The sequence below is a fragment of the Neopsephotus bourkii genome, unplaced genomic scaffold (genome assembly GCF_033783945.1).
Source record: "Neopsephotus bourkii isolate Nb327-2 ecotype Australia unplaced genomic scaffold, CSIRO-AGI_Nbou_v1 NB_1637, whole genome shotgun sequence".
NCBI classification, from domain to species: Eukaryota; Metazoa; Chordata; class Aves; order Psittaciformes; family Psittacidae; genus Neopsephotus; species Neopsephotus bourkii.
In genome coordinates this window covers 4436498-4459931 of record NW_026902112.1, presented here as the reverse complement: position 1 = coordinate 4459931, position 23434 = coordinate 4436498, and the positions used below count along the sequence as shown (strand labels likewise).

The window sequence follows — 23434 nt, the reverse complement described above, 5'->3', positions numbered from 1 at the left end:
GCTGCCCAGAGAAGTGGTTGAGTCACCATCCTTGGAGGCATTTAAAATATGTGTAGGTGTGGTGCTTAGGGACATTATTTAGTGGTGGACTTGGCAGTGTTAGCTTAATGATTGCACTTGATTATCTTAAAGGTCTTTTCCAACCTAAATGATTCTATGATTCTATACAGTAGCTTGTACTTGAAATATTCAGGAAGCAGTATATCCTAAAAATGGATGCAAAGATTTATACCTGATTCCTCCAAGACCTGAAGGTCTTTGAGAGTAGCCAGTAAAAATTGTTCTTTAAGACTTAGGCAGAACTTAAATCGTATGAATCTTCCCAAGGATGTTACTGTAAATATTTTTTTACTATTTCTAGAGTGTAGCTAAATGCCACTCTGATGCTATGGTCGTTTCTGTGTTCTTCCCAATCCTGAGAGTAGTAGCAGCTTGTTGACAACAGTGGGAAGAGAGGAAGAATTTATTGCGTGTATTTTATTTCTGCTAATGTAATTGCTTTTGTCTGCTGTGTTTCAATAGCCACCTGAGAGTCTACAAGAAATGGCAAAAGAACACATGAAATGTTGCATTTTCTATGTGATGGTACAGTATTATAGGGCCTTCAATAATCTTCTTAATAGCTCTTCATGCTCAGAAAAGGTTTTCCAATGAAACTTCTTAATAGCTCTTCATGCTCAGAAAAGGTTTTCCAATGACTTATCACCTTCTTTCCTGTAAAAATGTACTTATGTCTACTTATTCTTAAGGGGTAGTTTTGCACATTGTTGCGATGACAACCACTCTTCTTTGCTATTCTTCCATAGCAAAATATCTAATGTAAGCAGTCACTTACTCCAAATCTCATCAACAATCAAAACAATTGACAAGCTTTAAAGATAGGACTCAGAGGTAATGTGACTTTGGAGGACTGTAAAAAATTGCATCTTAACATTATGCCAATTATTTAAAAGTGAAGGAAAGCACTCATTTGCATAAAAAAGTGTATAAGTTTGTTTGATGGCCTGAAGCCTTGAAACTTGGCATGGAGAATGTTAAGGTAGCTGTTCTTTTCTCTTCAAGCAGCTGACAAATGTTTGCTGGCCAGATGGCTTTCCATGGCACCAGAGCATACTAACTTCCTCGTTGAATTTACAAATGGGCTATCCACATGTCATTTACTGAAGGACTCTTTTGATGATGTATAAAAAGGAAGAGTATGTGAAATCACTTCTGGTTTTCTTCTACAATACAAGACTTCTATAATTAAACTTGACACAGTTGATCTTTTAAAATGCAAAAGCAACCAGTATATCTAATAAAATTGAATAATATCCCATATTTAAATTTCTAAAGGTTCAAAACACTTCATAGATGTGCATATGTTTGTTTTATATAGATAGAAACACTCAGCAAAGGCAAAGCTGTGTAATTTCATGCCTTACACTTTTTAGCAACTTGCTTTCAGGTTCAGTAATTACATTTGCAAGTCAAAATAATATTTACTATGCTCCTAAAGTTTGTGTATCTCTAAAGAGAGTTTATAGGTGCAATTTCAAAATGGAAAATACACCATTAATTAAGAGACATTTTTTCTAATTACTATCATTAGAAATTTAAACTATAATCTGGAAATCAAACTGCCATCTTCTGGCTAATAGCAATATGGATTCAACAGCTGGAGATCTTCAGAGAACCTGCAAAGTGCTTACTCAGAGCTTAGTGGCCTTTACCATGTAGTGACAATTCAAAGAATCTCAGACACAAGAAGGAAATTTTAGAGTATCCTACAAATAAGGAAAGGATTAAAAACCCAAATTCTAAGCACACACAAATTCTCACAGACTTTATATGAAGCCTGTGGTCTATAAAACATGGAAGAATAGGTGGTGGTCATCGCAATTATTCCCAGGATAGTCATCTGGCATAGAGGCCATTTTTCAATGTGATTTAGAGACTTTAAAGTAGAGTAGGGCATCAAGTGAAATTTTCAACACTCCACAAGCTGAGGGACTCCTTAAATTACTTAAGTAGTTACAAGAGTATCTTGTGGGACTCCTTAATTCCCCCCACTTCCCACCAAACTCAATAGTCTTACATGGCACATACAATACAAAACTGGTAGGAGAGGTTGATACACTGGATGATCCGGATGATTGCACTGCCATTCAGAAGGACCTCAGAGGGCTGGAGAAATGGGCTCACAGGAACATCATGGAGTTCAACAGAGGACAAACGCACCTATAGGGGAGTAACCCTGTGCATTGGTACAGACCGGCAGCTGATCAGCTGGAAAGTAGCTCTGTAGAGAAGGCCATGGGGGCCCTGGTAGACACCAAATTGACCATGAACCAGCAATGCAAAGACCAATAGCTTCCTGGGCAGAACATTCTCAGCAAGCTGACGAAGGTGATCCTTCCCCTCTGCTTAGTTCTAGTGAAACACATCTGCAGCACTGTGGCCAGTGCTGGACTACCCAGTACAGGAGAGATGTGGATATGTGAGCTCAGAGAAGAGCCATGAAGGAACACCTGAGAAATAGGGAAAGGCTGAGACTGCTGGGACTGTTTTGCCTGGAGATGAGAACATTCAGGAGAGCTGGGTGAGGGGAGGGGAAATCTGGTTAATAATGATGGTCTTTAAATGTAATGTTTTCAGCTGCAGTAGATCCTGCTCGTTTTCTTGTGTCTCTAGGATAGAAGATTGCTCTAGAGAAAAGGAAGATTAAGGGAGACTGTGACAGCATTCGTATATGTATGGTGATTGCTACAGAGAAGAATTGTTCATTGTTTCATCTATTGCTATCAAAAGATGATGGTCTTGCATTATTGTAAAGGATGTTTACATTAAATAGTAGGAGAAACCGTGTAACAATAACCTAATAACAATAATTTAAATGACCTCATTTTTCTTAAGAGGCTTTACCCTGAGGTATGATTAAGCAGTTTAGAGAGGCATTTTTTTAGGAGTGATTTAAATAATATCCAGGACCTGGGCCTTGGGCTAAATAACCTGTCAAGGTCCTGTTGTGCCCTACTTTCTATAATTAAATTATACTGGCTCCTAATTCTGGCTATGCTGCAAAGTATTCTCACTGCTAGTTTCCAAAGGAGTAAACCGTTTTGCATTTCTAATGATTGCTAGACTGAGGTTGGTGGATTAGTCTGAACTAGCTTTATTTATGTAGCCTAAAATGCTACAGCATCAAGGATTTATATTTGTGGTTCACTAAGGACATGTTGGATGAACTATTAAACAACAGTATTACTGATGGTACAAAAAAGTGGCAGAATCTAATTGCCTCTTCCAAGATGCTAACAACTGATGAAAGGACTGTTTTGTCAATAAAGTCCTGCTGAAGGCTAAGAAACAACAAGGAGTGAATCTGCTGAATAAGGAAGGGTCATTTTTACCCAAAGAAAAAACTTTTTCAGGTCATCATCAACTCATTTTATTCGACCTTCAATCTTCCTCCTCTTATGTCACTAAGATGGTCTGATTTGTTTTATTTTTATATATATACTTAAATATATATATAAATATATTCAGAGGATCATCAGTAGATTCTGTTCATTATATATGATACATATGCCACTTAATCACAAAGGATAAGAATTTTCCTGGTTGTTCCTGCTCTAAGCAAAGAATGTAAGTATCTGTGTACGTTAGAAGATATGGATATTGTCTCTGAAATCTTTAGGAGTACAGCCAGCTTTAGAGCTATCATTAGATAACATGATGCACATGAAAATATTAGAAACAGTATAGGCGCGTAGTGCCACAAGTAAATACAGAGATTAGCTCATGCTTGCTGCATAGCTGGAACTTTGTTAGGAGGTGGAAGAGTCTTGGCTTTTCCTTTGCATCTATATCCACCCTACACTCTGGGAAACCTCATGAGATAGTTTGTCTCTTGCAGAGTTTCCCCATGCGTAAATCCACAATGGGTCCATTAGACCTGAGGCTGCTTTCTGTTACTGGAGTAGCATAACACCTTTCCTAGGGCTGAGCATCCCACTTTTCTGGAAAGCAGGAAATTGGGCTTTTATTTATGAACAGACATTACTTCTTCAATAAAGTAAAAGGCCTTAGCAGAACACAGTTGAAATTCAGGGAACATGGTGGCTAACGTTCTCTTCAAGAGCAATGAGCAATAGACTCTAACCTTGCCAGGATATTTTAATCATGTTTTTTCATGTTGTGAAGGGCAATTCAGTCTTTCAGCAAAATGCTTTTATTTCCAGACTGTAAAATTGGTATCAGCAGTTCAGAGCAACTATACAGACACTTTTAGTGGAAGATTTTTAGACAGCCGTTTCTACTCCTGCCAGATACAGGAATCTCTTTGAAAGATGAATGCTTTGAAGGTTCATGCTGGGTGTTCTGTTCAGAGTAAAGGATGGTATAAATCACACATGTGAAATGCAAGTGCTCTTGTTTTTCTAAGTGAAAGTAAGGTGGTAGGTAGAGGTAGGTCATCCTTGGTCTTTTTATTGTTATAATCATTTTGAAGATGCTCACATCAATATTTTATAGATTAGGATGCATTTTTTCCAGGAGTTCTTGGATGATCCCATCCAAAGCCAGTGGTGCTGCTGCTGTTCCTGCAAGTCCTGGACTGGGCTGGCTACCTGTCACAACTGCAAGTCCTGCAGATCAGCAATACCTGCCCTTGTGATCCAGCAAAGACTTTTTATTCAATACTGATGTCAGCAGGGGCCCTTATTTCCCAAAGGAAGGATTTTGCAACTCTGGGTGGCCATGACTCTTACATTTCAGTTTCTACTTAAATTCAGTGGAAACTGGAAACAGAGAGCAGTCATATGCTGCCCACATTCTATCGGTGTATTCTGAATCTATAATATCTCTAGGTAGCCACATTTTCACTGCTGAATGTGACCAGAATTGTTCCAATCTAAGAAAGGCATTTGCACACCTACAGGGCTGAGGTACCCAGCAATGCAGAAGTTGCACCTCTTCACTACTAACTAGGGAAAGATAAAAAAATGTGAGGATTGAGGGTTTTTTATATAATCTCACAAGAATTAAAGATTTTAAAATGCACAGACACAGACACACATACTCATTGTTTTTCATTAAATAAATACTTTAAAATAGCCCTTCATAACACTTTTCTAGTTCTCCAGATTTGGCTTGCCCATCCCTAGATATTGTTCCCAAATGCTTTTTATTATAATTTTGTGAGGTACTTAGTCTGACTGGTTCTACTTTTTATATTAATAATTTTCTCCTTAGAGAAAGAAAATATTGCCCTGACTTAGGTTTTTTTTTCTCATTTTTATAAACTGTTTGTGGAAATAATACAAAGGAACATGTCAGAAGGCAAGAAAGAAGGCCAAATGAATGACAAAAGTAATTTACAACTACATTATATGTTTATTTCATGCATGTTAGATTTAAGCTTACATAATGATTAATCAAGCTGACCTTAACACACGGATGTGGATGTTTATGAGGATGGCAAGATGAAGAAGTCATTTGTGCTTGTTCTTGATTTTACCTAGATTTTAATATAGGTTACACATGCACATCCTGTACAGTGCTGGCCATCAGATGCCAGCTTAATACTGACAACTGATATGTCTGTAGTGCTGTCTGTAAGGCATGGTTTTGTTTTCAGCACTGTACTACATAAAGAAAAATACTTGAACAGTAGGGCCTGTTTGGGGTTTTACTTTCCTTTAAGAACAGAAATTCTTATATTTTGCAACTTGAAACATTTGTACGTACCTTGGAATGGGTGTATCTGGCCAATGTTGACTCTCTGCATGGCAGAACTTGTGCACTAAGAACCGGATTTCATCCTTCCAGGAAAAAAATCACATTGTTATCATGCAGGACACATAAGTGATTCCCTAAGATATCTGAAATGCTTCATTTCACTTGTGTTCTGATAGCTAACAAACCAAGACTGTTGGAGGAAACTACTTAAAAAGCTATCAGAGCCAGAAGGCATATCTACATCAAACAACAGGCTTTGGATCAGGCATGAAACACTAGAGTGTGTGTCACCTTCTCATTATGTGTGTCCTTTCTCCTTGAGTCTTTTCATAGATTTAACTATTAGCACTGTATGCATTTTAGAAAACATCAGCCAATTGGGAAAGATTAGTTTATAAAATTGATTGTCTTTGGTTTTCTTTCGTAAGGGTCAGAAATTATGTTCTCTTCATTGCCTGAAATTCCAGTAAGAAATCCACTTTGACGGCTAGTTCTTGACCTAAATTCTGGGGTGGTTTTTGTCTCACTGAGTAGGTGCCTTTAAACAACCTGAACTGCAAAATGTGGACGGCATTTGTGGCTGTGCGTTGGATCAAACCCTGTATCAACTCGCACACAGCTATCCTGATGTAGACTGTTTGAAGGCCTTCTCTTGTTTATGTCCATCAAGATTTAATAGTCTCCAGCAGCTCTCTGGTATCAGCAGGATCCATCATTCAACATCAGAGACAGTGGTTGTTTTGTCTTGCATCATTTATTTAATATTCCACAAACAGTCCAGTTTCTGTTTCTCATGCTTACACAAGCAGTGAAAACAAAAGCATGGATTATATTGTCAGGCAAGGAGAACTTAACCCACCGCAAATATCAGTTTTTGATGTTAATCCCATCCTTGTTTTATATCAGAATAAGTCACTGCCTTCAAAGGAATTAGTCCTAGGTCACACCACTGTCAATGCAGAATGAATCCTGTGCCATATGTCTCCTCTGCTAGCAAAGAGACAGAGGAAACCTAATCCTTCATTATTTGTCTGTGGCATATTTTGCCAGCCAAAAGACTGAATCAACTTTTTCCCACAGCACCCTCTGTACTTTTGATGTCAGTCTGACTTCTTCCAACTCACCACACTGAAGCATTCACTGTGACTAATAGCAAAACAACACCCACAGGTTTCACAAAGGAAAATGCTTATCCTTGCCTAACTCTCTGAGATAAACTTTTAATCCAGCTGGTCTGGAATGCTGTAACCTCACAGCTTTTGTCTGGTACATTTCCATTTGCTTCCATGCCCTTTCTCTATTTTCTCTCCAGGATAGTTCCTAGTTAAAAGTTAAAGATTTTGAGATAAAGAGTCTTCTTGAAGTCTTTAAAGAGGAAATTGATTCACATTAGATAGTTAGCAGTAAAATTCCCATTGAACATGAGTGATTCATGTGTTCCACTGTACCTAAGCTGTGTTTGGTTCAGCTCTGGAGAACAAAGTCTCCTGGTCCCTGTTGCCCCTTCTCCAATTACACTAACGTTTTCTTTGTTGGTTCAAAGGCTTTCCATTTCCTGTGGTCTCGCAGGGTCATATCAGCACTGGTTTTCTGTGTGGTTAAGGATGCCAGAAATTCTCCGTACACTGAAGTCAGTCTACAGTCCACTACCTTTATGCTACCCAAGATTTCTCCAAAGTAAAGGGAGGACTCAGGTGCTGTGATGTTCCATTTTTACAGCCCAGTGTTTGTATCAGGGATGACTGAGGAAGTAGGTGCTCAGGGGTTTTGTTGATTTTTTGTTTCTAATATTTTCTCGGAAAGTACTCTAATTTGAGAATTTGGTTTTCAGGGGATCATCACAGTCAACAGTAAAAGGAGAAACTGAGGGAAAAATAAACACAAGGAATATCAAATTGCTTTCATTGGGGTTTTCAGGTCACTTTTCCAAAATCAGTTTAAAATGGAAACAGGGCAGCCAAAATGGGAAATTTGGAGAAAGGAGACATTTTCCTTGTTTATTTCTGGGCTAGCAAGCCTACAGCCTGATCTGGGAACTATAAGCCCATTCTTGTTGTCTCATGCTTCAATCAGTTATAGATTCAATGGTAGGGTCCACCTCTAATGACACCGGGGCAAAGCAACAGCACCTTTACTGGTGCAGCTGTGGGAAATATTCAGCCTTGCCATTGACCTTTAGTCTAAAATGCCAATAATAAAGTGTAAAGAGCCTTTGTTTCCAGCACTGTTTTGGATCTGGGGATGAATACTTTGAAAAAAGAACAACTGTGAGAAAGGTTTGCTTTGCAGCAGGTATCACTGATTAACACAAATTGCTGATAATCAGTTTCCTTTCAGAGTAGAATCAGGCTTTGAAAGACAAGGGCTGTTTGGAAAAGGACATTAAACACTGTGATATTCCTCATGTATTTTTCATTACCAGTATTTTCAGTACTGTTCCTATTAAACCAATTTACTTTTTAATAGGTATTAGTCTTACTCTCACCCTGACTGGAAGGGTTTTCATAAGGCTGTCTTTATTCCTTGATAAAGAGTCTGAGAGTAATGTAAGACCATTATGTTTTGCTATTGCTTTCTTTTTCCACTGCACTACCAAAGGGGGGAAATGATTGGCAGACTCCTGCTTCTTTCTTCCACCTATGGCCACAGCTTGAAAATTCAGAGAAACACACACTTGGATAGGAATAAAAACAAAAAGCTTCTCTGTTTCTCTTGTGTAGTCTATTGTAATAACACTGTAGAATGCACTGAGGAAGGGTCACCTGTACACAAATCATAATGATTGCCAGTTCTATTGGAAAGAGACATGGAGTATGTACTGCAGGTAATCGCTGGAACATGCGTACAATTGATCAGATGAAACCAGCAGTGAAGTGTGTCAGAAAAGATGAACTGCTGTCAGCCCTGCAAATGTAATTGTTGTTCACTCAGTTTTTATATTCTACTTTGGATAAAAGCCATTATCTAGAGCAATAAAACAGCTGTGCAGAACACCACCCCAAACTCACTTAGCAGAAGTGCAGACTTCTTAATTCTGTTTTCCTTAAAATGTAGTTAAACTCTTTCCAGTGCTGCAGAGCAGCTTTGATGAATGATTCTTTCCCCTTACCATTACTCCTAATAAGTTGTATAATTTGTTAAGGGAAGTACTCAGAGTTCTGCCTTGGCTGTCCTGCATCGACTTAGGTAGAAGTACTGAGATAATTTGAGGAAAATTTTCAGAAGTTACTTTCACTTTAGAGATCTGAAATTCAGGGTGCACCCTAAAACTCAGTGATGCTTTCAGATGTTTCCAGCCCAGGTGTTAGCTGGAATTTTTTGTCACTGTGAAGTTATCTGTTAGAGAAGAGATTCAGAGCAGCCCTGCGGAGAAGGATTTGGGGGTGCTGGTCGATGAGAAAATGAACATGAGCCAGCTTCAGTGTGCGCTTGCAGCCCAGAAAGCCAACCGTATCCTGGGCTGCATCAAAAGGAGTGTGACCAGCAGGTCGAAGGAGGTGATCCTGCCCCTTTATTCTGCTCTCGTGAGACCTCACTTAGAGTATTGTGTGCAGTTCTGGTGTCCTCAACATAAAAAGGACATGGATCTGTTGGAACAAGTCCAGAGGAGGGCCACGAGAATGATCAGGGGACTGGAGCACCTCCCATATGAAGATAGGCTGAGAAAGTTGGGGCTGTTCAGCCTGGAGAAGAGAAGGCTGCGTGGAGACCTCATAGCAGCCTTCCAGTATCTGAAGGGGCATATAGGGATGCTGGGGATGGACTCTTCATTAGGGACTGTAGTGGTAGGACAAGGGGTAATGGGTTCAAACTTAAACAGGGGAAGTTTAGATTGGATATAAGGAGGAAATTCTTTCCTGTTAGGGTGGTGAGGCACTGGAATAGGTTGCCCAGGGAGGTTGTGAATGCTTCATCCCTGGCAGTCTTCAAGGCCAGGTTGGACGAGGCCTTGGGAGATATGTTTTAGAGTGAGGTGTCCCTGCCCATGGCAGGGGGGTTAGAACTAGATGATCTTAAGGTCCTTTCCAACCCTAACTATTCTATGATTCTATGATTCTATAGGACACAGGGTAATGGGTTCAAACTTAATTAGGGGAAGTTCAGGTTAGAGATAAAGAAGAAGTTCTTTACTGTGATGGTGGTGAGGCACTGAACAGGCTGCCCAAAGAAGTGGCAAATGCTCCATTCCTGGCAGTGTTCAAGACTGGGTTGGACAGAGCCTTGGGTGACATGGTCTAATGTAAGGCATCCCTGTCCATGGCAGGGGGATTGGAACTACATGATCTTAAGGTCCTTTCCAACCCTAACTGTTCTATGATTCTATGTGTAATGCCTGGTACCCAAATACTGGCCTATCTGAATTGGGAGACAGTTATTTAGAATTCAGATACACATGTATGTAATGCAAAGGGAAAAAATTAGCATTGGTAAGTGTTGCTTTAAAAAACAACTCAACAGGATTTTCTTTTTTAATTCTTAATATCTAGGATGTTGTGAGTGTGCTTCCTCGTTTCAGAGTAATTTGTTATAAATCTTCCTTTATATGCTCTATCTTTTATTGGGAGTAATTAATTCTCTAGTGGCTTTAAATGGAATGTGGCTGCTATTGAATGTAAGTAAGGGAGATCAACCTCTGCACAGAGAAAGTGTAGGGAAAGTTCCAGCGTAAGATTGAGATTAAAGAGTCCAAAATATGGAAATGCAGAAAGGGAAACTCCACAGCTGCTTTGTACTCCCTTCTGAGTAATGAGAGTATGACTACCATCACTTCCTTTCTTAAACTACCCTGACTACCATGGGCTGCTCCCAGTGTGTTCTCTGTGGTACAGGCATTTGTGCTGTGTCTTGTGTTTTGCTTTTTTTTTTTTGTTGGTTGTTAGAGGATCTACTCCTGGTTTGACAACACAGGCTATTGAAAGTAATTCTGTAGTACATGTACTATGGTTTCTAGGTTATGCATATTTAGAGAAGAAGATAGATCCCTGCCTGAGCCTTTCATGTTTACTTAGACACACCAAACAAGGTGATGCTTCTGGACAATAAAATAATGACATATGGAAAGTTTGGCTTTGTATTTCTCCTTGTAATTATCATGCAATGCAGTTGTCTCCAAGCAGAAGGAAAAGGTACCTAACCAGCACACAGAAAACACTGAATAAAGAGGGTTATTTGCGTCAAAGTAGGAACATTTCAGGTATCTGTAATAGCATCCTGTGTGCTAAATTATGACAAAAGAGTGCTGTGTTGCTCAGTGCACAGGAGACATGATCACCAGATTTCATTGTGTGGTTCAGGATCAGTTCCTAGACAAGGGTCAGGGAGCCATGGAAAAGTTACTAAAAATTGAAGATCATTTACCCATCTCTCTGCATTTGCCTGTATCCATGGGCTATGACCCTACTACTGACATTGTCCTAGGCACATCTAGTCACTTTAACATCTATGCAAAGACAAAAACCCAAAAAAGGTTATCCAAAGTCACAGAATACGTTTTCTTTTATGAAGATTATGCCTGAATCCTAAATTTTAGACAAACTCAAGGGCAGTTAGAGGAGATGTGCTGAAAATTATTTGCTGTTTGGGGCTGCTTGATGGCACTAGCAGGGTTATGTATTTGTTTGACTGCTGCTTTGCATCATTCCCTTTCTGTCAACCCCTATCTGTCTGATGTGATATAATATTTCTGAAAGCTCTTTTGTACCACACCATGGTGCAAAATTCTTGCCGTTGTTGATGGCTGACTTACCAAATTGTATAGTTTGAGCTGCCTATGAACAATTTAATCAGACATTCAATTTCTTACATTTCTAACGGATTTCATGAGAGGAAAACCAAGAAGGGAATAGCTGTTTTTCTAACATCAAATTAAACTCTTGCTCTGAATATTCAAGATACATATTTCTGAATGATGTCTTGAGCTAGAACAATTGATTTTATGCAGAAGTGTCATTGTTCAGAGGGAAAATGGTCTTTGTTTTATAAATCATTAGCAGTGCAGGAGCAATAGGCGTGTTAGGATATTCTGCAATAAAATGGAGAAAACAACGTCTAAGACCACTTATTCTCACTATGAGTAATTCCTTGGGGTACACCCTGTGTTTTGATAAGGCTAACCTGTCTTGAAGGATTTCATGTGCATTAAAGACCAGACTGTGTCCTCAAGCACACAGTGAACAACTCTAATGCCTGCTCTGAAACAACAAGATTGGGTGTCTTAAAAGATCTCACCTCTGCTAGAGGCGCAAGTAAGATCTGAGTTCTTGAAGAATCAAACAATGTTTCTGTGGTAGCTATACACAGCCGAATTAGTTTTAAACACAAAATCAGGAGGTGACAGCGACTCAAACAGCTTCATTCACATTTAGCAAGTCAGGTGTAAGTGGGGTAAAGCACTGCTCTTAATCAGCATCTCAGGTGTGTGGCATGTTCCTGTCTTCCAGCAAATTGTATATGCAGATCACTCCAGATGTATTAGTGCATTGGACGATATAGAGTATCAGGGACAGATGAGCTTTCTTGAAAGTCATAGCAGCAGTTTTGCACCTTTGTGGAACAAGCTGGTTTCCAGTAAGTGTTGGTGGAGAAGCTTCCACAATCTAAATCAAACATAAAACCCTCTGTCGGCTGGAGACCACTTACGAGTGGTGTCCCTCAGGGATCAGTGTTGGGACTGGTCTTGTTTAACATCTTCATCGCTGACATGGACAGTGGGATTGAGTGCGCCCTCAGCAAGTTTGCAGATGACACCAAGCTGTGTGGTTCGGTTGATACGCTGGAGGGAAGGAATGCCATCCAGAGGGACCTGGCCACGCTTGTGAGGTGGGCTGATGCCAACCTCATGAAGCTTAACCATGCCAAGTGCAAGGTCCTACACCTGGGTCGGAGCAATCCCAGACAGAGAAGAGATTCAGAACAGCCCTGCGAAGAAGCACTTGGGGGTGCTGGTCAATGAGAAAATGTACATGAGCCAGCAGTGTGTGCTTGCAGCCCAGAAAGCCAACTGTATCCTGGGCTGCATCAAAAGGAGTGTGACCAGCAGGTCGAAGGAGGTGATCCTGCCCCTTTATTCTGCTCTCATGAGACCTCACTTGGAGTATTGTGTGCAGTTCTGGTGTCCTCAACATAAAAAGGACATGGATCTGTTGGAACAAGTCCAGAGGAGGGCCACGAGAATGATCAGGGGACTGGAGCACCTCCCATATGAAGATTGGCTGAGAAAGTTGGGGCTGTTCAGCCTGGAGAAGAGAAGGCTGCGTGGAGACCTCATAGCAGCCTTCAAGTATCTGAAGGGGCATATAGGGATGCTGGGGATGGACTCTTCATTAGGGACTGTAGTGGTAGGACAAGGGGTAATGGGTTCAAACTTAAACAGGGGAAGTTTAGATTGGATGTAAGGAGGAAATTCTTTCCTGTTAGGGTGGTGAGGCACTGGAATAGGTTGCCCAGGGAGGTTGTGAATGCTCCATCCCTGGCAGTGTTCAAGGCCAGGTTGGACGAGGCCTTGGGAGATATGGTTTAGAGCGAGGTGTCCCTGGGCATGGCAGGGGGGGTTGGAACTTGATGATCTTAATGTCCTTTCCATCCCTAACTATTCTATGATTCTATGATTTAGCAGTTGGACTGAGGCAAAGTCAGAAGGAATGAATTTGGTGAATACAAAAACTCCTTACAAGATGATTTAACAATAAGGCAATGATTTCAGTTTAATGAGTTGGAAGCAGTTCCAACTATGAATGTTCACGTGCTTCCTCTCCCTGTGGAGGCTGTGCTGTGAACTCAATCAGACGACTGCTCTAGATGGGAAAATCACTGCCAGTGCCAAATGTTTGTTTTTTAGGTTGGCCAAGTTCCCTGATATAGTTCACAGTATGGTCCCACAAATAATTGATCTGGCAAGACAAAGGGGAATCTGTACTGAGGGATCAAGGTGGGCAAGAGGCAGTACAGAGATACAGGTACTTACTAGTTTTGCTGCCAGGAACTTTAATTCATAAAATCATGGTCTCAGCTGGAGACAGAGACTTGCTGCAGCCCCGCAGGAGAGAATGGTGAAGTTTGTGCTGCCAGATGTTCCTATTCTATCCAAAGTAGAGCATTGTGGTCTTAAATTCCACATTTTTCATACAAACCCCAGTTCATTCCTAATGATCAGTTCGTATAAAACCGTAATTTATTTTCCCTCAAAGTGGCCTAAGCAACGGAGTGTTGGAGAAGGGAGAGAAGACAATGGGATTTCTGAGACATTATAGTTACAAAACCCAATCTTGTGACAAGATCCTATTTTTAGTTAAACAACTAATAATAAATCAAAATGCTTCTTCAAACCTAATTAACCAATAATAATTACCATAGCAACCAGTTCTTTATGAAACACATGTTGAAAACACTCTTAAAGAAGCATAACAGCTTTACTTTCCCAATTTTCCCAAAACAGAGCTACTCTAATCCGCTGTTGAAGACAATCCAAAATTAGAACGCAAAATAGAAAAACAATTAAATAATTCCCATAGGCTCATTTCAGTAATTAATGAAATTCCTGCTCTTTAGGACTGATCTGCCTTGAGAATGCCCAGCTGGACATTACACTGGAAACAACTTCTTCACTTTTCAGGTGTGTTTTGCCAAGTTCAGCCCCAGCACTGCTCTGTTTCTATGTAGCAGAACAAAATAACCTGCTGAAGAGGTTCATAATAGGTGTATTTCTGCAGAGCATGCTAAGGTTTGCTTCTGTAGTAACACTTAAGTTCAGTGTCCTCCTGGATTTCAGAAGTTTCCAAACCTTTTTAGCTTTCTCTCCTCCACTTCCACTACGATTTCCATGTGAAAGTATACTACTGTTGGTTCAACTACTCATAATGAAAGTTGTCTGTAGCAATTACTGTGTTTTAGAGCTAGCTATGAACTCATTTCCAATCTGTTGGGTTTGTTCCTATGTATTCACATTTTCTCAGGTTACAGGCTCTTTGGAAGTGCTGGGGCCAGTGACTCAGTCAATCACTACACACTCCATCCATGTCGACTAATGGCAGGTCTTAGAAAGCACTGAATAAGGAGACTCTACAGCATCCTAATGGCTTTATACTCCCTGATGGAAAATTGTACCTTTTAAAAGAGGAAAATCACAGCAAAATTGAAACACAATTTAGTTATGTTTTTTGAAATTTTGAAACTTCTGGCATTTGCAAACTCTTCCTTATTAACTTGCTCCCAGTTGTTCATAAACTCACAGGATTCTGTGTAAGCTCCAAATCAAGGCGAACTCAATTAAGTGTTTTTAGTAGCAGAAATGCTTACAAATTGTTGCTATGCTTAGCCCAGCTCTGCTCTCAGTAACTCACCTGTACCCTTCTCAATTTCCTGTTTCCTGAAGTACATTCAATTCTGTTAAAAAGCTGCCTGTGACTGATTCACCTACCACTTTGCTACAGACTTGTGAGCTACTTTACTGTCTTTTCAATTAATTTCCCTTTTCCTGTTCTCTTACATTACTACCTTGTACCTGCTCTGATTGATACTTCTTCCTGAACAGCTGTGTCCAGTGCCTTTTAACCGATTCTTTGAGATCTGGTGGTTTCCAAATCAACTGACAATATTATCTTCACTTCAGATGTCTTGGCAAAGTCCTGTTTTTACAATGAGTGACAGGTAAAAATGAAATTATTTGAAATAATGTGCACTGTTCAACTTAATCTTGGCTTTCTTGTCTGACCTGTGGCCTCTCCTTCCATTGCCTTTGGTTTTGGCTAGTTTTCATATTGATTTTGCAAAGGGCTCTGAGGTGCTTGTGTGAGGGACACTTTATAAATGTAAAATTATTTGACAAGTGAGTGATTTCTCTGTGAACTAAGCTATTAATCACGTCCTATGAGAAATATGAGAATCAGAGTTTTGGAGTAAAAAGTTTAATGATTGCTTCTAGCTATCTGCAAGATCTTGTCAACTTTATTTAGCTTTGTTCCTCCTGTTATGCAGTTATGTACAACTGCGGGTTCAGCAGGGACAGTGCTGATCCTTAAACAGATACTCCCAAGCAGCATGGTGATGGGTACCTTCTTGTTTGCATTATTAAGTATTCAAGGAGCAGACCTCCCCAGAGCCCTATTTAACCACAAAACATATAACTCATGGCTTTTTAAGATCACTTGCCTTCTCTACAGTTACTTTTTTATGTGCTGCGCAAACTACAGAGAGACCTCGCACATAAATCACTCAAAAATGCTGTGAAAATATATTCTTTTTTTCTCATGTTATATGTTGGCTTTCCTACTTTATGATCGTTGATTATCTTCAGGTCAATCAAAAAGACATGAAACTGTGTACATCATATAAAATCAGTCTGCCCTAGCCTGTGGCCCTGATAGGCAGTAGAAAATCCTGCAAGACTTCTGGAACTGGCCACAGTAAACTGTAGAAAAAAGAGTGTCAATGAGAAATTCAGTTCTTATACATATTTTTTTCATTCTTTTGTTAACAAGAGCAATAGATTGTATCCTTGCAAGGCATAGTGCTTTACTTTTTAGATTGTTTTCAGTCAGACTGCTATGTATAAGAAAAGCATATTCTCCCTCTGCTTAAACTGTTGTTTTACCTGTAACATGTTTTCCATAATTCCCTTTGTCCAAATCAAATTACGTGCTCATAAAATCTAATTGAAGGCCAAATTCTACGCATTTGCTCTAAGGAGATCTGATGAAGCGAGTGGCACTAGTCCTGAGTATTAGCAGAAGTGGGTGACTGAACTGGGTTCAGGGGGAATTTGCAATTGAATTTGCAAGCAAACAAGAGCTTCCTGCCACTGCTTCCACTGTTGAAATGCACATTTCAGATGCTGTGAAAGGCTTTTCTTTTTTTTTCACCCTATAGTCTAGCTTTCCATGTGTGTAAGCATTGATTATCTTCAAGTCAGTCAAAAAGGTATGAAATGTAGTCTTCTTCAGCCACCTACAGCTGATTTCAGTTGTTCTCCTGAACAACATAATTCTGAACTGGTCTTATCTAATGTCAGCTCATCATATGGCTCTTAGTAGGCGGCACCAGAAAGGAGTTATCTCATGAGCTGAATTATTGAATTCACTGTTTTATCTTGGAGCAAAGGCAGAAAATGACTGGGGCAACCTGTCTCCAGTAAAGCAGATAACGGAGAAGAAGCAGTAAGCACAGAGGTGGAATAGTGATAAAACAGTGAGACTAAATAGTCTGAAATTTGTCCCTTTTAAAAAATAAAAGGGGTAATCCTATAAGTCAGCTGTAAGTCAGTAAAATGAGCAAGAGGAAGATGAATTGGGAATGATTAGTCACTGTTTCCAAGCATGACAAGGTCCTCAAATGATAATGCTGTGAATTAAAGCAAAAAAAAACAAAAAAAAAACTAAACATTTTTATCACAAAGCACCTAATAGCACTGTAGAAATCTTTGTCATTGAACACTATAGGGCCGAAGGTAGTTAACCTTACAGTCAGAAAGGTATCAGAAAAAGTTAAGTATAGAGTATGCCACCTTCAGCTCAGAGATGCTGTGAACCACAGAATCCTGAACTCCAGGAAGATGCAAGGATCATGCTAATTGTGCCCTATTTCTCACGAGCTTTACCTAGACACCTATTACTAGCAAAAGTTCAACAAAAATTCATCTGGAGCCAGGATATAAATTGTTATTTAATCATGGCATATGAACTGTAGATGAATATCCTATACTATTATAGAACAGTGAGGGAATATGCGAAGCTAAAGTGTCTGCCAGATGCATTTAGTTTGATATCAAATCTTACTTTCAAACCCACATGAATGTGAGGAGTGAGACCTGGAGATCTGAGGCAAAGCATCACAAGATTAGATGGTTTTGCTTAAATGTTTTCTCTCTTCTGTTAGAAGTAACACTGATTATAAGATAATACTGCAAAAGTGCAGCCTCTAGCCCACAGTGTTCTGCAAGCACCAGTTATGGAGTGTTCAAGAGTGTTTTGACAAAGCATCTCTGAATGCTTACTTTATTCATGTACTCACATATACTGTTTATCCTTGCACTTCTACCTGGGCACTCTGTTTTTTGCTGTCAGAGACAGCATCCTGCATGATGAATGCTTGATCTGCCCTGACGTGGCTGTTCTTATGTCATGATCCTGGTGGCTTTGCTGGGCAGGTGATGTGGCTGCAGGGTAAGGTAGCCTCCTCCTGCTCCACGGCTGGTCTGCTGGTGGGAGAGAAGTGTGATCCCACAAGGCAGGGTGCACTCAGTGGGACCTCATCAGCACAGTGGCTCTGACTGGATCTTGGCAGGAAGATGGGGAGCTGCAGTTTGCCAACTCAGCTGGTTCACTGTGTCCCAATGACTTCTCCAGTTAAGGCAGCAGTCAGGGCAGCTTGGCCCTATATGCTGCATTTGGACAATATTAATGACTTCTGGACTTATTTTTTACTTTTGAGCCTCTCACAAGTTAGAAAAAAAGGCAGGTTGAAGTGGAAACTGAGATGAATTCACGCGAATTTGCAAACTGTAACAGGGATAAGGTGTTGCATGAAGCTGCTGAAACTGCAGGTCTGTGTTCTGTATCTAGTGTATGAAGATATTAAAAGTTTCTTAATCAGTTTCCCACACAATCTCCGCTTCGATTGTGTCAATGTGCCCTGTCTCACAAATATCCAGAGCACAAAGAGGTATCAATGAAAGAAGAATAATCCACTGCAGTTTACACTGTCCAAGGATTTACTCCCATTTGACTCTTTAAGGTTCGTAACGCAAAAGAAGCAGTGACGCACCCTCTACAAGGAAAAAGAGTGTAGCTCTGATGTAGACCTCAGTGAAGAAAAGGTCTGTGTACGCAGGCATAAGATATGCAAGAATTTGGTTCTCCTTTTAGCTTCTCCTGTTGAGAGATTCAGAATTCAGATTGTGCAAGATTATGATTTGGCATCAGCTGAAAATGAATTTAGTTTGGTCGATAATAACAGAATAACTATTACCACTGATATTAATTCTTAGCTAACTGGCACTCTTTGTTTTCCTTAGTATGACTTTCTTCTCAAACTAAGCCATGGAACAAATCACAGAGTTGCTTTTGCAAAGGAGCCAGCGTAAAACCAAATTGTTAATTATGTTTGCAATCATTCCTGACTGTCATTCCTTGTGTGTCATTCCTTGGAAACATCATTTGTGGTTCATCTAGAGTTAATGCCCCCAAATACATGTTTCTCTCTCAAGGCAGAGAGAATTTTACACTTGTGATGCCTCTAATTAAGATCCAAGAGATTCTTCTACACAAAGTTTCCTAACCATTATTTTTACAGCCTGTATGACTGCAGAGCAGTTGTATATCTCTTTCTTTTTCTTTCTCTTTCTAAACAGATATTGTTTCTTCCCCTGTCTGATCAAACCTTATTTGTTGTTCATTGCAGATAGCAGCTCAGGCAGTGTTATTTATGTGTATGAACACTGCAGGAATCTTCATTAGCTACCTGTCAGACAGAGCACAACGCCAAGCCTTCCTGGAGACCAGAAGATGTGTAGAAGCCAGACTGAGACTAGAGACAGAAAATCAGCGACAGGTATTGGAGAAACAATCCTATCTTTTTATTCACTGGAATTTATAATTGCCCAAGACTGGGCTTGCTGCCTCCCATTTAGTGCCACCTGATTTGTGCAGGTTAAGTGAGTTTCATGCTGTTATTTTTCTGGTGTGTATTTAACTGATATCTTAAAGATCACCACTGGGAAACAGGATGAATAGAGAATGGTTGTTCATTGTTCTTTCCCATACGAGAAGAGGTCATCAAATGAAATGGCAACTGATAAGTATTTAAAATTGGTTCTTTACATGAGGAGTTAAACTGGGGAACTTCATGTTTTGGAGTGTTGTGGATACTAAAACTCATATCAGTTAAATGAAAACTAAGCAAGTTCATGGAAGTGAACTCTATCTAGGCAGAGAAAATATTAAAACATCACCTCTGGCTCACAGATGAATTTTTGGAGCTGAGAGGCCATTGCAGGAAAGTATCATTATCTGCTTTCTCTGTTCTTAACCCTTCCTTAAAATCTGCTTTTGGCTACTGTGTGCAGTAGCATACTGGGTTAGGTAAACTTTTTATCTGATCAGGTATGGCTGTTCTTCAATACATCATCTTTTCCAATGCAGAATAAGAGACACTGAATTAAAAAAATGTTTGCTGCTTATTTTTTTATACCAAGGGAACATAAATGAGATGCAGCATGCCATACATGTTTTGCATTCTGATTGCAATATCAGAAAGTTCCCTGCTGTTTGCATTAAGATCAAAATACCTGTGTGTGTATGTATATATATGTATGTTGCACTGCTATTGCATGAACTCAACCATTCATTTTGTCCTGTTGTATAATACATATATTGCTTCTCAATTTTATTTCAATTACTTCTTCAAAGTCATGCAGAGATCTAGGAAGATGTCATATTCTAGACTTTACTGACTAATGACTCAGTATGAATGCATGACTGTGCTGAGTAATTCAAGTTACTTGTGCCAGAACACCATATGTTGCAATAGGATGACGGGTGATGGTTTTAAACTAGAACAGGTGAGATTCAGGCTGGATGTGAAGAAAATATTCTTTACAATAAGGGTGGTAAAATACTGGCACAGGTTGCCCAGACAGGTGATGGATGTGCTATTCCGGGAGACATTCAAGGCCTGGCTGGATGTGGTTGCGGGTAACCTGATCTAGTTGAAGATGTCTCTTTCAATTGGAAGGGGGTTGGGCTAAAAGATCTTTCAAAGTTCCTTCCAACCCAAACCATTCTATGACTCTATGATCTTTCCAGCCACTGCTGACTGAAGAGGCTTGGAAGGAAGTTATCTGGGATGCTCTGTTTGTCATTTTGTCTGGAGAACCACATTTTTGTATGGTTTGTTTTTGGGGGGATTTCTTTGCATTTTTCTTCCTTTCTAATCTTTTATCAATTAATATTTTTTAAACTTGACTTTTGTAATTTTTGGATGGGAAGTTTGTTGTAAAAATCTTTATAAAACTCTAGCAATAATTTCCCTTCATTCCAGATAATTCTGAGAATTTTCCATTAAAATTGTTTGATGGAATTTTATTTTCTATTAGGAAATTTAAGGCAGATATTTTCCATTTTGGTGGGTTTAGAAAGAATCAGACTTTGGGGTGTTTTTGCTTTGGTTTGTTTTTTCTTTCAGTGAGGGGTAAAGCAGGAGTTGGATCTGAAATATTTGTTTTTAATCAGTTACTGTTGAACTCTGCATTTCGTTGTGGCTAAGTGCCTTGAAAGACTTCAGGGTTGTGCTGTCCCTTGAAGGCAGAACTTACTGAAGAGTTACCTCATTGAAGTTGAGACTCACTCATAACCAAAGTAGTGTGCCACTGGTATCATATGACTGGAAATGAACATGGGAAAATGTATTTGGGCCAAGAAAAATGCTGTCCTGGGTTTAGCAGCAGCAGTCATTTTTTCCCTTCTTGGTAGCTGGTGCAGTGCTGTGTTTTGACTTTCGCTGGGAACAAAGCTGAAAAAATGATGTTTTGGTTTGGCCAAGGACTTTGTGGGCCTCATGCTCTGCCAGGGAGGAGGGAAGCTGGGAGGAAGCAGAGACAGGACACCTGACCCAAACTGACCAAAGAGGTATTCCATACCACAGCACGTCATGCCCAGGATGTAACGGGGAGTTAGCCAGAAGGACGGAGTGGACTGCAGGGTGGGAGGAGGTATCGGTCGGTGCTTGATCGGGCTGGGGGGGCAAGTTATCGGTTGCCTGGTGATGGGGTGTTGTATTCTCTTCCCTTGTTATTTCCTTTATCATTACTATTATTGGTGGTAGCAGTAGTGATTTGTGTTATACCTTAGTTACTAAACTGTTCTTATCTCAACCCGTGGGAGTTGCATTCTTTCTGATTCTCCTCTCCGTCCCTCCAGGAGTAAGGGGAGGGCAAGAAAGGGGGGGAGTGGGTAACAAGCTGTCTGGCTGTGGGTTAAACCACGACAAATGCCCACAAGAAAAAAAGACAGACATCGGAGACACCAAATGAAAGATCTCTTCTAAAACTTGATCTAATGATAAGCTAACCCAAAATTTAGGAACTACACATTTTGAAATATTTCTTATTAATCTTGTTGCAACTTTGAAGCTGTATTTTTATGCACACCTATAAGTATATATATAAATAATAATCCAAGTATTATTCTTTTCAACTTTTAATTTGTATTTGGGACAATAAAGACAAAATACTCCAATACTGGGATGCCTTGAATGGACAGCTTGTTTCCCTCAGTCTTCTAGTTTTTTCTTTGCTTCTGAAGCAGTAACTCACTTAAGCAATTTCTAAACATATTTTGTTTAAGAAGACTGGCAATATCACTGCTTTTCTTCAATAGTTTGTTTATGCTTACTTGACTGATATCCACAGGCAGTAATTCAGTGAATGTTAACATTTTTCTATATTGAAGACCTGTATTTCATGATTCAGGGAGTCTGTAGTTGACACGACTGTAAAAATTATGTTACCCATTAATGCATATAACATTTCTAAAAATAAGGACTAAATACTTACAAAGCCTAATAAAATCATTCTATGACTTTCTAGAAAATAGCTCTGATAAATGAAGGGAGAGGGATAGGCAAAAAAAAGTGTTTGCAGGAAAATTGCTGTGATGTAGCTTACGAAAATTACTAAAAATATGCCTGAGGAGATAAAAATGTGCAAAGAAAGTAGAGCAGTAATTATTTGTGTAATTCTTCCAGATATTAATTCCAAGAATTATTAATTCTCTTCCACTTTGATTTATTTCTCCTCCAGTTCCCATAAATGGGCTAAACATAAGGTTTCTTACAGCAGGGTCAAGCTTTTTGTAGTTTTCATTGGTGGTACTGCTACTTTTCATAGTAATGGGTGACATCATAATCAAAATCTCTCAAGGTCTGTTTCCATACCACATAGCTTCCACTTCTTAAACTGAAACTAATAGGTACTTAAAATTGGTTAATTGTATTGACGTATCATACATATGATGCATCGTATGAAGTATGACAGATTGCCAGATAGGTCCAATAGGATCAGATTTTGTCATTCATTTAAACCAGAAGACCAGTAAAAATAAAGAAAAAAGAACACGAGTTAAAAAATGCAACAAGGAATGGCATGCTTTTCCACAAAGAAATGCAGAATAATACTCCAATTTTTAATAAAGTTCATATAAATGCTTCAGATACAAAACCATGGAATTGCATTGTGTGGTCAAAACCAAGATATTTTTATGTATGTCTAGATAAATTTCATATAAATAACATGGGGTTTTTTGAGTGAAAGCAGTTTCATTCATTTGCCATCATAATTTTTGTAAAATGTGTTGGACAAAAAATCTTGCAAGGAGTGAAAAATTCTTCAGTATTCTTGTTTGGGCTACTTGAGCTGAAATTTGAACAGTTAGACGTGATGGTTTGTTTTCCAGATATCATTATTCTCCATCAGTGTCTTCCCTGTTCAGGATTTTGAAAGTTTAAGGACTCCTTACTCTATTTCAGTATTGGTGTAAGGTTTTCCAGTTTGACAGTCAAAGTCTTTTTTAAGGAGACTGGCCAAAGTTTTTCAAGGCTTTTAAGTAACATAATTCCCAGTTTCTGTTTCCAAAACTCCGTACAATTAAGCTCCTACAACTTTTTTCTATCCTTCCTCCTTCATTACCATTTACTTTCAACAAGCTTTTGAGTAAAATTTCCAGAA

At 39.3% G+C, this 23434-nt stretch overlaps 1 protein-coding gene across 2 annotated transcripts in view; it reads left to right on the top strand.

The window, feature by feature from the left end:
* Positions 1-23434, top strand: part of ADCY8 (adenylate cyclase 8) — a 122476-nt gene that overhangs the window by 11680 nt on the left and 87362 nt on the right. For both annotated transcript variants that reach the window (XM_061374091.1, XM_061374090.1), the window contains exon 2: positions 19114-19263. In XM_061374091.1, coding sequence (XP_061230075.1) covers positions 19114-19263 — 150 coding nt within the window. The remainder of the gene's footprint in view (positions 1-19113; positions 19264-23434) is intronic.